This window comes from Alligator mississippiensis, chromosome 3 (assembly GCF_030867095.1).
Source record: "Alligator mississippiensis isolate rAllMis1 chromosome 3, rAllMis1, whole genome shotgun sequence".
Lineage (NCBI taxonomy): Eukaryota > Metazoa > Chordata > Crocodylia > Alligatoridae > Alligator > Alligator mississippiensis.
The window spans coordinates 117,434,051-117,447,407 of NC_081826.1; the positions used below are offsets into that span (position 1 = coordinate 117,434,051).

Below are 13,357 nucleotides of genomic sequence, written 5' to 3' on the forward strand. Positions count from 1 at the left end.
CACCACGTGGAGTATCTTACCTTTGGAAATGTTTTTTGAGATATTTCCATTGTGGTCCTGACTGTACATTTTCATTGGACTGAGGGCATCATTTTCCTCGGGACACAGATAAACCTCAATAGGTCCTTGGGTACTAGATAAGTGTATCAATGCACTCTGCTAATAGAAGAGATGTCAAATTTTAGGAAAGTTTGATAAAAACAAGCAATGGAATAGTAACATATCTGCCCAGGGGTGACAAAATACCAGGCAGAGATGGATGTTTTGGCTGCCGCTGTTTGAATTCGCTCTGATGCAACAAACAAAAATTATTTTTACATTCCACCTTATTTTTTAAAGATATGAGGCTTGGTTGATACAACTCAGAAATGGGAAGACATCATATTATACAACCTTCCCACTTCTTTGCAACACAAACCTAAGAAGTCCATCAATTTGTGTTATGTTATAAGCAGGTACACATAAAAGGGGACCAGACTCATTAATACTTTTTCACAACAGCTGTGATGACATTACACTGTAAAATTAATATACTTTTTCATATTTCTGCTTTAAAAATGGAGTAGCAAAAAGGGTTTTTCTAGCTTAAAAAGCTGGAATGCCTTAGCATGTTGATCTGATTTATGTGAAAAATTAATATAATTAACTGCATATAGAAAAAAATCACTGACAACATCTAATAAGGGATGTTTTTCTAAACCATAAACATAAAATAAATCATGTGACTTTTTCTTCCTCAAAATGCTTGGTTTATGAGCCCCTCTGCCTCCTAAGGAAGCAAATGCTATGCTGTTACAGCAGACCGATTCTGGAGAAGCTCCTTGTGGGATTGAAATTCCCGCCTCGTCTTGAAAAGTTAGCATTTTCTCTTTTTAGTACACAAGTTGAGGGAGAGAAAAAAAAAACTGTTTGTGAAAATATATCTGGATGGATACAAATCTAGTCTATTGCTCTTATGATGGAAAAAATAACCTTAACTCTCCAATAAAAAAAACAAACAAACACTTTGCTTCAGGCTCATGGAAATCATCAAGGATGCATTATATTATTAGTAGATTCAAGGCACCAGTAGCACAGACACCTTTGCTCTTCTCTAAGTTATTTATTGTGCTCTTAGACAAATGGTTCCTCATATCCGGACATTTTTTTACCATAGTAAGTGTACAAAGGGCTAGCTCTTAATCTATTAGGCATCTAGGTACTATTCTACTCCAACCTGCTACAAAGTTAATGCAAAAAGTTGCTGGTTCCTCACTGCATTTTCCAATTTAGGCTTAAAGCCAATATGAAGGTACATTTCAAAAATAGATCCATTAATGGCTTTTCAGAGACTTAAGCATCATAGGACAGGATTGCACCTAGACACTGAAAGTGCATGTACCTAGCTACTAGGTGGAATAGGATCTGACCCATATTGTTGTGTAGTTCAAGACAAAAACAATTTATCAAGAAAACAGAAGGCTATAGAAGCTGAAGCTAAGAATAGATTGAGAGTGGGGTTAAGGAACAATATTGAAAAAAACAAGCAAACTAAAAGAAGGACAGTGCTATCTGGCAAGAGCAGTATCAAGGGCAACTGAGGTGTACAACATGTGACTAATGTGTAGGAGGGGGAGAAGTGAGTGCAGACTGAAGCTGAAACAGGTCAGGTATGAAAAAATGAAAGAGTATCCTATGAACCTCAGTTTATCTGTTTGATATCATCTTGTCATACTGCTAAAAATGAAATCAAAGGCTGTTGGGGGAAAACAAACAGAAAACAAAATAATGACGATGACAATATAGGGGGACAATATGGAGAGCTATCAATCAGAGAATGGCCTTAACGGTCTCAAACAGGCTAGCAAGGTTTACGCTTCTCAAACTGAGACTAGAATCAAAGAAGACCCTAAAACACTGAAGGATCTTAGGTTGAAGAATGTGATGGGGTTTAAGTGACTAGCTGCCATTGGAGAGAAATCTTTAAGGGAAAACCCAAGCACTATCTGTCACTCCCAACTCACAAGTAGGGACATCTTGGCTCAGAGGAACTTACCAACACTGCTGAAGTTCAGGTATGAGTACCTAAACCTTTATTGTTTTACTCACTGCCTCTAGCTGCTGTGTACTGTTGGGTAAATGATAAAACAACACATTGTTCTGAAAACACTAGTTGAGTCTGGAGGTCTGGGGAGCAAAAGGGTTTCTACAGAGAAAGGCAACAAAGTCGATTAGTGGTATGGAGGGTCTTCCATATGAGGATAGACTAAAGAGGCTAGGCCTAATCAGTTTAGAAAAGAGATGCTTGAGGGAGGACATGATAAGGCTTTATAAAAATACTAAATGGCAAAGAGAAAGTAAATAGGGATTTATTATTTACTGTCTCACAATACAAGAACTATGAAACATGAAACTAGCAGGTAGTAAATTTAAAACTAACAACAGGAAGTTTTTTCACACCACATGTAATTAAAGTGTGGAACTCATTGCCACCAGATGCTGTGAAAGCTGACAGGTTGGACATATTCTTGCAGGAAAGGGGCATCAGTAGCTATTGAGAATGGGAATCAGGGATATAGCCTCTGAATCAAAACTTCCTAAACCTTAAATGCTGCAAATGAGAGAAAAACCCCTAGTTCATACCCAGTTTACTCTCCCTTTCAGCATCCATTCTCTGCTACCATGTGATAGAGGATACTGGGCAAGATGGACCTATTGCCTGACCCAGCAAATGGCAGTTCTTATGTTCTGTGCTCCACGCACACTTGGGCCATCAAGTTAACTTGCTTGGGAAAGAGTGGGGCTGCCAACCACATGTCTAGATCCAGAGGGGTTGAACTCAGGAGGGAGAGATAAAGGAAGCAGACCAGTTGCCTGAGTGGACAGTCTGAAATGCAGGTCAGTCTGCATCTGTGACATCAGGTAAATTAAATGGGAAAATCCTGACTCATATTAGACAATCAATTTGGAGTTTTGAATTATTTGAGATAACGGGAAAAAAATAAAACTGAAGAAGGAAGAAGTATAACCAGACATCATACTCTGGTAATCTGGCAGCCAGTAGCCTGTGTGGAAAAGGCAAGGGTGACAGAAGATGGCCAGTGGATGGAGAGAGCAGATTAAAACAAGCAGAGTGGATTTCTAAAGGAAGACCTATTTGTGATGGGCAGAGTGGGAGGGAAATTCCTCCCAGGTCAAAATCACAGCAACAGCAAATCTATTAAAGTGGAATGATGGGTCACAATAAAGTAAAGTCAGATTTTGGTAAAGTTAAGGGATAACAGGGAAACGCTGAAGGGAGAAGAAGAAGGCAATGATCAAAGAGTTTATATAAGATTAAACAAGTTTTGCAGGAAGCAGGTCTGGTACACTTTAAAATGCTACAAGTTTACAGTGAGGAATTACATGCAATTATGGAGAGGATTTTTCTTTACGAAAAAAATTGAAAAAGATAATGAATTGTTTTGGAGGAGCAAGAATCAAAAAGCACAACTGTGATAATCCAGAAAAGGAGTAGGAGGAATATAAAGATTAGTATCTGCTATGTAATTGACAGTTTGATTGTGTAGCTGCCTTCAGGTTTAAAAAAAAAGCCCTCCCCCTCCAGTCTTCAAGAAGGATGAATAAAGGACTATATATATCAATAATGACCCAACTCGATGCTACAGAAAGTCACAAACACATCCAGCTATAGATAAAAACTTAGTATGGAATAAGAAAAGCCACTATGCTCTTACCTCCACCGGGTCAGGCACTTCAAGTCTTGTTTCTGGAGGAGCTTTCACAACTATAACAGTTTGGTCTTTAAGGCCACTAATTTTTCTAATATCTTGATATGTAACATAAGCTAACGTAATCAGTGTTAAGAAATTTTTTCCAACCAAACCAGTATATTCAAACTGAAGGTTTCTGCAGAAACTGATTTGTTAAATGTTGTTCCCTCATACTGTCAAATTTGGATGTTAGTTTCAGTCAAATGCAAATGATGCCATTTTGAGCAAAAAAACAACAAACAAACCAAAAAAAGGAAACAAAAAAGGTAGTTTCATTCCCATCTTAAGTACAGCTGTCTATAGTCAACCTGGTGTGTGTGTAGAATTACATATGTTTTAAAAACCACCCAACCCATTATTACTCAACATCTTGCAGAGAATTTCAACATATGTGCAAACAAGTTACATAGAACTATGAACTGCAAAAATTTATGGTAATTTTCAAATATATGTAATATGCATGTACAGAACGCACCTTTTAAAAACTACAACCGTCATTTTATTACAATTTAGATATTTAATTATTCAGTAATTATTTTTTAGGAAATCCTTTGTCCTTTTTTTCCTGCCTATGTGATTTCTAATCTCTAGTTTTTATACCCTGAGTTCTGAAGATCATCCAGGTTGATTAAAAACAGTAAGTTGTAATGTAGTGGCCAGTGCATATAATTTGTGGACTCCCAAGCATAAAAAACAAGCAACAGTTATCCACCTACCTTCTTGAGAAAGGAAAGTAATGTAAATAACGTTGTTTTTTTTAATTTAGTATACTGTAACAGAGCCAGGGGTCTCTCTGTTCCTTTAAAAGCAGCAGCCCAGCCAGGGAGTTCTGCAGACTAGGCAGGGTGTAGCAGCTGCAGGCTGCTGGGGCAACAGGCAAATGAGACAATTAGCAGGCACCTACAGCCAGCCCAGGCAGTCATCTGACTGGAAAGGGGCAGAGCCCTGGGAGCACATAAACCTGGGGGCTTGGGCTGGCAAGCTAATCTAGCCCTGCTAGTTATGGGGTTAGAAGCTCCTGCCCGGGCGAGGCGCCCAGGAACATGAGTCTGATTGCTTTGCTGCCTGCAGGAACACTGAGGCTTAGGGAGCCAGGGACAGGCTCAAGGCTTGAGCAGTAATTGAGCCCAGCCAGAGTGGGCAGAGTGCAAGGCAGCAGCTACACAGCGGCCAGGGGCCCAGTGCCAAAGAGAAATGCAGTCATACAGGGGCCCAGCAAATGGGGGCCAGGAGCCTGGTGACCAGCAAGGCCTGGTGTGTGGTATAGGGGAGGATTTAGATCCACGCAAGTAGTCCTTAAGGTTTTGGGTGCCCTGCAGGGTACAGTTAACCTGAGCAGCCCAGTGAGGGGCCCGAGGACCAGTGAGGCTCAGTAGGATGCCGGGGACCCTAGCAGTGGAACTAGGGCCATGCAAAGGCCCATGGGCAGCATCCCTATTTATCATTATACCATCAAGGCAGGGCAGGTGAGAAGGGAAGGTGCCCTAGGGGCAGAGTGGGGCATGGTCACGGAGCCACCAGGGGGCATCACGACCACCCTTGGACTGGTTATTCACAGACCATTCACTATGGTCAGCTTTCATATCGTACCACACAGTGGGATCTGTCACCAAACTGTGTAACTTGGATATCAGTTTGTCTGTCTATTCAGAATAGACAGTGTAAGTATGATGTTGTAGCCATGATGGTCCAGAAATTATGTCATAAGCAAGGATTTATAAGTGATATATTTTATTGGACCGACTATGTAGTTGGGATAAAGTCAGACAAGCTTTCGAATGTAAGACATTCTCTCTCATGTCTGACTAGATACTTCCTAAACCTCAGGATTACACCCGAGGGAAAATGGCTTGCATTCAAAAGCTTGTCTAAACTTTATCCCAACTACATGGTTAGTCCAAGACATGAGATAATTTCTATTCAGAACAGGAAACATTCATGGTCAACACACAAGTACTTCAGGGTCTTTATTTTTGTTATTTGCTAACACATTGCTCAGGGTTGCAAAAGTGAAGAGTTATTTCACCCAGATATCTTAAACCTAGCTTGGACTGAACTTCTCTGGAAGCAAAATGACAGATAAAAGGTCATTTACCTCTCTACAGAAATTTGTCACAAAGGCAGAGAGTAAAAACAGGAGATTTTACCACACCTTCAACTCCTATGAAATACAAACTTTCAGTTCTACCTAGGAGAACTTTTACCATCTTTTCTCCTATGCCTGAAGAAGGGTACTTGTAACTGAAAGCTTGCAAATAAAGATTTTTTGCAAACATCTAGTTGGTCTAATAAAAGATATCACCTCTATCACGAGGTCTGATTCCTTTTGCCTCTAGACCAATATGGCTACAACCTGGATACCTAAGAGTAAATCATAGCAGTCTTATTCCATATGGTATGAGCTTAAACCAGCAAATCACATGGTAGCAACTTTTTCTCATAAAAGGTTTGGGTTGAAATTGAACCCATCTCCTAAAAGGCAATGCATTATGCAGCATATTCACCAGTCTTCTCAGATATCCAAATCTTCCCAATGTTTTAAAGGTCTGAAAATTCTCTTTATTGCTTCCAACTCCATTTACAGCTTGAGCAGTTGAAGGAAAACTGCAATTTCCACAAAAGCAATTCATGGAAATCATATTCCAATTCACTTAAAGAAAAATTATTCTTTAATTCTACTAGTAAAAGACAATAGGTCTCTCTCACAGGCTGGACATAAATAGCAACCTAGCACCTCACCAAAGAAACAGCTGTTTAAAAGCAAAAAAAATCTGACCTCTCAGATTAAAAGAACTACTAAAACAAGCTTCTCAGTTACTTAAGCAGACGATATGTTACTCTTTATCAGTCTTTAGAGGGACAAGCAAAAAACTTTACTGAGACCTGACAGTCAGGGTCAGACCTCTGTTTAGTGTTGCACTTTCACATCAGTCTATATTGGTCTGAGTCACGAATATTGGTCAGCGCTAACTGTTGGTGGCTTGGAGTCCCTCTTGTGCCTGTCTTTGGCCCCTCTGGGAGAAATGTCTTCATCTGTGCTCAGGAATACAGATGCAAAGAACTCATTTAGGAGCTCAGCTTTATCCCTCCTATCTGTTACCAGTTGCCCTAGCCTGTCCTGTAGGGGTCCTACGTTACCATGCATTCTTTTTGCTCCCTATGTACCTAAAGAAGGACTCTTTAATTTTGGTTGCCAGCCTAAGTTCCATTTCTGCTTTAGCCTTCCTAACTGACTCCCCACAAGTATGAGCCAAGCAGGTATACTCCTCTCTTTGGTGGCTACCACAGTCTGTATACCTCTTTTTTCCCCTAGGCTCTCCTGGATTTCCCTGTTCAGCCAAGAGGGTTTCTTGGCTCTTTTGCTTCCCTTTATGTGCACTAGTATGGTCTCTTGTGTGCCTGAAGGATCACTCTCTTGAGGCTTGAGGAATGCCCACCCTCCCTGGACTCCCATCTCACCAATGCTCTTGCCCTTCAGCACCTCACTTACTAATCTCCTGAGCTCATTGAAGTTAGCCTTTCTGAAGTCTAGCACTTCTGCCCTACAAATGATCTTTCCCACCTTTCGTCAGATAGTGAATTCTAACAATTGGTGGTCGCTATCCCCTAGGTTACCCTGTATCTGCAAATCACCCACCAGGTCATCCCCTGTAGCAAGCACCAAGCCCAGTAAGGCATTTCCCCTAGTGGGACCATATACCTCCTGCATTAGGTGAAGGTCCTGTGTGCTGGTTAGGAACCTTCATGAACAGGCAGATCTAGCTGATTGCTCCTCCCAGCAGATGTCAGGGTAGTTTAGGTCACCCATGACCCTTGAGTGTACCGTCTCTGAGAGCTGCCTCAAGAATTCCAGGTCTAACTCATCCTCCTGGTGTGGTGCTCTGTAATACACCTCCACTACCAAGTCCCTTTCACTCTGACCCCCTCCTGACCCACAGTGCTTCAATTTGCCCCCCTTCTGATCCCATCTTGAATAATGAAGTTGTGTATTGTTCCTTAAGATAAAGAGCAATGTGCCCCCCCCCCTTTTCTCCCCCACTCAGTCTCATCTGTACAGCCTACAGCCCTCAATGCCTACTGCCCAATCATGGGTAGGGTCCCACCAGGTTTCTGTTAACCCAATCAGGTCGAAGTCTTTGTTTGCAAGCAGGAGTGTGAGTTCCTCCTGCTTGTCCCCCATGCTCCTAGCATTAGTACAGAGACACCTAAGCCCCTATTTTCAAGAAGGGGAGAAAGGATGATCTGGGTAACTATAGGCCGGTTAGCCTCACCTCTATCCTTGGGAAAAGCTTTGAAAAAATTATTAAGGATCTCATTAGCGGGAGTCCAATAGGAAAAATAATGCTGAAGGGCAGCCAGCATGGCTTCATAGCAGGTAGATCCTGCCTGACTAACTTTGTTTCTTTTTACAACCAGGTCACTAATTGCTTAGATGTAGGAGTTGAGGTAGATGTTATCTACTTGGATTTTAAAAAGGCCTTTGATACAGTGTTGCATCCCATTCCTACAAATAAAATAAAGTGGTTGTGACGTAGATTATTACATGGTCAGGTGGGTGAATTGGCTTATGGGACGCGCCCAGAGGGTGGTGGTGGATGGGTAGTTTTCGACCTGGAAAATGTGGGCACTGGAGTTTCCCAAGGTTCGGTCCTTGGACCAGTGCTGTTCAGTATCTTCATCAGTGACTTGGATGAGGACGTGGAAAGCACTCTGTCCACATTCATGGATGACACCAAATTATGGGGGAAAGTAAACACAATGGAGGGCAGGAAGCAGATTCAGGCGGATTTGAACAGATTGGGAAAGTGGGCAGATCAGAATAGGATGCAGTTTAACAAAGATAAGTGCAAAGTGTTGCATCTAGGGAGAAAGAATCACCAACACACCTACAGTCTGAGAGGTGACTTTCTAAGCAGCACAGCAGCAGAAAGGGATCTCTGAGTCATAGTCGACTCCAAAATGAACATGAGTCATCAATGTAACAAAGTGATAAGTAAGGCCAACCGCACTCCTTCATGCATTAAAACGTGCATTGCGAACAGGTCTAAGGAGGTGATACTTCCCCTCTATGCGGCATTGGTAAGACTGCAGCTGGAGTACTGCGTCCAGCTCTGGGCACTGCACTTCAAGAGGGATGTAGATAACCTTGAGAGGGTCTAGAGGAGGGCTACTCATATGGTTAAGGGCCTGCAGGTAAGATCCTATGAGGAGATATTGAGGGACCTGAATCTCTTCAGCCTCAGCAAAAGAAGCCTGAAAGGGGATCTTGTGGCCGTCTACAAATTCATCATGGGGGGGGAGCAGCAAAGAGTAGGTGACAATGTTTACCAGGGCGCCCCTTGGGGTTACTAGGAACAACAGCCATAAACTGATGGAGAGCAGATTTAGATTAGACATTAAGAAAAAATTCTTTACAGTCAGGGTTGCCAAAATCTGCAATGAGCTTCCAAGGGAGGTGGTGCTCTCCCCTACTATGGAGGTCTCTAAGAGGAGACTAGACAAGCACCTAGCTGGGGTCACCTAACCCCAGCACTCTTTCCTGCCCAGGGTAGGGGCTCTGACTCAATGATCTACTAAGGTCCCTTCTGACCCTAAAAATCTATAGGTCCATATACTTATGGAGGAACTTAGGTTGGAATTTAGGCACATAATTCCATGAGTGAGATCCTCAAAACTCCTTCCCAATGTCTCTATGCATGAAGAAGGGCATTTGTGCCCAAAAGCTTGCAAAGAACATTTTTTCCCAACTATTTAGTTGGTCTAGTAAAAGACATCATATCTATCCAAAGAACCTTGCCTTGCCAGTTTTTGGACACCTTAGGTTTGCAGGCGCACACATATTTTGTCAGTAATTTCCCTGGGGGCCTCGAATTCTGTTTCTGCGTGAGCCCAGAACTGGCACACCATGCTGGCAGGGCTGAGCATCTTAGTGCCTCATACTAGCAAATGTCCAGTAGGCCTGTGCGAAGTGGCAAATATTCACTTCAGATTTGAATTTGGTCAGAGACAGTGATTCTATTTGGCGATTCAAATCGCTGTCCTGATTTGATTCGCCCAATTCCAATCCAAAGATTTGGCCATAGACTGAACAGCCAGCAGTCCTCACCACACTGGACACAGTTGCTTCCAGCTGGCAAGTCTGTTGTGGTCGGTAGAAGGGGGAGGGAAGGGCTCCCGCCACTGCCCACGCCACTGGTCCAGGAGCACATGGGAGCAAGCATGTGCCCCTGGACATACGTGAAGTGGGCTGGGCTGTACTTTGGACGGGCAGCGGAAGGCACTGGGAGCGGAGGCGATGTCCTCCCACCGCTTGCCCAGCCTCCCCGCGCCTCCCGGACAAGCCGTGGCTCTGCCCCAGCGGGGCAAGCAGCAGCAGGGCATGGCAGTGGGCATGTGCACTTGAATTGAGGAGAGGCCATACGCCTCACTCCACTGCCCTCTGCGGGACAGGCAGAGCCAGGGCTGCACTCCAGGCTGTGGCTGGGGCTAGCCACCTGAAGCACAGCTCTGGCTCCACCCACCCCATGAAGCACAGCCCAGGGGCGGGAGGCTGGGGCTAGCCTCCCAGAGTGCACACTGGCCCAGCCTGCCCCATGCAGATCTGGGGGGCATACGCCTGCTCCCATGCCCTCCTGAACCCGTGCCGTGCAGTGGTGGGAGCCCCCCCTCCCTCAGTCCTGCACTCCCTGTGCCCCAGCTGGGGAGCTTGTCCCAGCCCCAACCCCAATCCCTCCCTCGCTGTGGGGGCGTTGATCTGTCCCCCCGCGCCCCTTCCCTCCCCACTCCGCCCACAACAGACTTACCAGCTGGAGACAGCTGTGTCCAGTGTGGTGAGGACTGCTGCCGGTTTAGTCTATGGCTGAATCTCCGAATTGGTGCTGAATCTTTTCCAAATCGATTCAGAGGCTTCCAATTCTATTCGGATCTTTTAATTGGTCTCCGATTTGATTCGGAGATTTGGCTGCCAAATCTCCTCCGAATCCAATCGGCCACCAAACTTCGCACAGCCCTAGTGTCCAGGAATTCTTGGTAAATTATTCCTTCATTGACACCCTCCAGGGGGCACAGTCTGGTAGATGTTCTCAGAGCATGCTTCCTTGAATGCGTACTGCAGAAAACACAGCAGCCAAAGCCACATTCTTTCAAAAGCAGCGCTGACAGTTACGTCCCTCTTTTGTCTGCTAGCTTAGTGGCTACAGCATCCACCCAGGATGAAAGAGATCCTATTTCCATGTCCTCATCATGGGGTACAAAACAACATCTCCCACCTCCCTGGCAATTGCTCCATCTACCAGAATAGACTAAAATGAGGCTGGGGTGGGGCACTGCCTCCTCCTAATGAAACTATTCCAGTTTGCGGAAAAAAAAATTCCAGGTTCATTGGACCAGAAAGAGAAAGCAAGACTTGGCAGCCCAGTGTTAATGGCACTCAGCTGAGAAAACACGAGTTCTGGGTTCTGAACCCTACTTCCTAAATGTAAAATATGGAACCAGATCAGCAGTAAGATAACATATATAAGAATTTCACACCAGCCCAACTGGAAGTCTGGTGGTCAGGGCACTTGTCAGTGAAGGGGGAGGTATGGGTATCAGCCCCTTCGAGGTTGAGGACAGAGTCCAGATCTTTTGGGAGAGTACTGTAACTGCAAGGATACTGCATAAAGGAGGGCACCACTACTAGTCTAATAAACACAAAACCAATTAACAAGGCCAGATGCAAAATCAAAACCAACTAACCCCATGTCTTTTGAAAGGACTGAGTTAGGCATTTAAATCCAGGAGAAGGTTTGGGGCTGTGAACTCCAACTTTTCCACCCACAAGAACAATGGGACAAGCTGCTCAGGAATGTGTAGCATTTCACCATTGCAAGTTTTCCAGATGGGGCTGGACAGTCATTTATCCAAGATGGTTTAGGAATAGCACATCCTGCAAATGTGAAAGAGGTTGGGCCAGATGACCTCTAAGGTCCCTGCCAGCTTTATGATTCTCCATCATGGGCACTTCCCTGCAACTGAGAGTTCAGCACTTAAAACCACATGAAAGGTGGGACTGAAGACATAATCCTCCCTTCTATGTTCCCTACTGGCCACCGTTGGCAGTTTCCTATTTAGCAGCCTGGTTGTTGAGACTCCCATTAAGGCCTTAACTATCCCCAGGCCTTCAGTGTCTAACTCAGAACTGTGGAGTCCACTGCAGGAAATGTAGCCTAAAGATTAGGCGTTGCAACATTCGGGACTAAATCCCTTTGTGGTTCTAAGCTCTCATCTACAGCAGTGCTGCTGCTTTAGATCATGGAATAATTCCCAGCCCTCAATTTACAGATCAAATGCCTTTTCCAATTGTGGGTCTTTCTGTACAGAGTGCCTGGTTACAAAGTCAAGATTTACAGAGTTAACCACAATGATACGAAACACCACCATTATTTGCTTTCCTTAGAACAGGCAATAAATGCAGCTCTCTCATGTACTGTTGCTGTAAAGTTTAAAGTATAGACTTATTTTAAGTACACCATATGCAATTAAGATCCTTTACATATGTATGAAAATGGTAGAAAACATAAGAAGTGGTTAATTTACAGGTAACAGCTGTACAAATACAAGGAATTCATATGAATCTTCCCCAACTCACTATTGCTATTAAAGTTAAGAATGTATTTTAAAGTATATCTATTCTAGATATTTATGGGGCATGTATTAGTATGGGCAGGGAACAATGCAGTAAGTTTCAAATTAAAGTTCCACCCTTGCCTTCCTAGTGTTCAATCCATTATAGCTTTTGAAAAGTATAAATATATTAATTTTCTTTCATATTTGTGCATATATTAAGCAATGAACACACGCAAGCACTAGAATTTGAAAGCATACATAAAGTCTGCTTATTTTTGCAAAAAAAAAAAAAGGGGGTTTGGCTTTGGGCTCTGAATAGTCCAGCAAGAGTAGTGTTTTAAAGGACATGCTTTTACTTAGCGAAACATTTTGGCTTCACTGCACACATATTAAACAGCTGAATTCTTGGCCCTACTTTATGTGAACATGGATATTTCAGGACCTCTCCATATGTCAACATTTTTTATACTTCAGAAATGCTAAATGTATAAATTTATAATGGCTGTAAGTGGCTTTTTGTATACATCTGCACTAAGCCACAATAAATTCTTTTTTGGCATGAACTTGTGAAGCTTTGTGTCACTCTTTTCTGCTTTAAAGTGTCCTCCCAGCCTGTCTGGAGGGGACAAGGAAGAATGGCCTTCGAAATTGTGTGAATAAAGGATATCTCTGATTCTCTGAATCCTCTGTTAGCAGCTTGAGGTCCAGGGTGCAGCTTTGGATTAATTCATCCAGTTTCTTCTCTTCCTGATTGAGTTCAGTCACCTCCTTTGACAGGCCTTGACATTGCGCCAGCATGCCCCCGTCATCAGACAGACTGCAGCCCCTACAAATCAAAGAATACAGATTCCTCATAAACATTCAAAGAACTTGATGCTATACTGTGGGAGGGAAGGTGCCTGAGGGAAAGGTAGGACTTGCAATGATACACCTTGATTACTATAGCCTCCACCCCTAAACCTGCTTAAGGCCTGCCAATATGAACCAGGCTCTTCAGA

General features: G+C 43.4%; 1 protein-coding gene across 2 annotated transcripts in view; it reads right to left on the minus strand.

Moving 5' to 3' along the window:
* Positions 1 to 13,357, minus strand: part of E2F3 (E2F transcription factor 3) — a 68,981-nt gene that overhangs the window by 3,307 nt on the left and 52,317 nt on the right. Inside the window, exons 4-6 of one of the 2 annotated variants that reach the window (XM_059724331.1) lie at positions 13,027 to 13,185; positions 3,717 to 3,831; positions 21 to 156 (exon numbers count right to left, since the gene is read on the minus strand). In XM_059724331.1, coding sequence (XP_059580314.1) covers positions 21 to 156; positions 3,717 to 3,831; positions 13,027 to 13,185 — 410 coding nt within the window. Of the gene's footprint in view, positions 1 to 20; positions 160 to 3,716; positions 3,832 to 13,026; positions 13,186 to 13,357 lie in introns of both variants that reach the window. The other variant, XM_059724330.1, reaches the window with a different exon arrangement.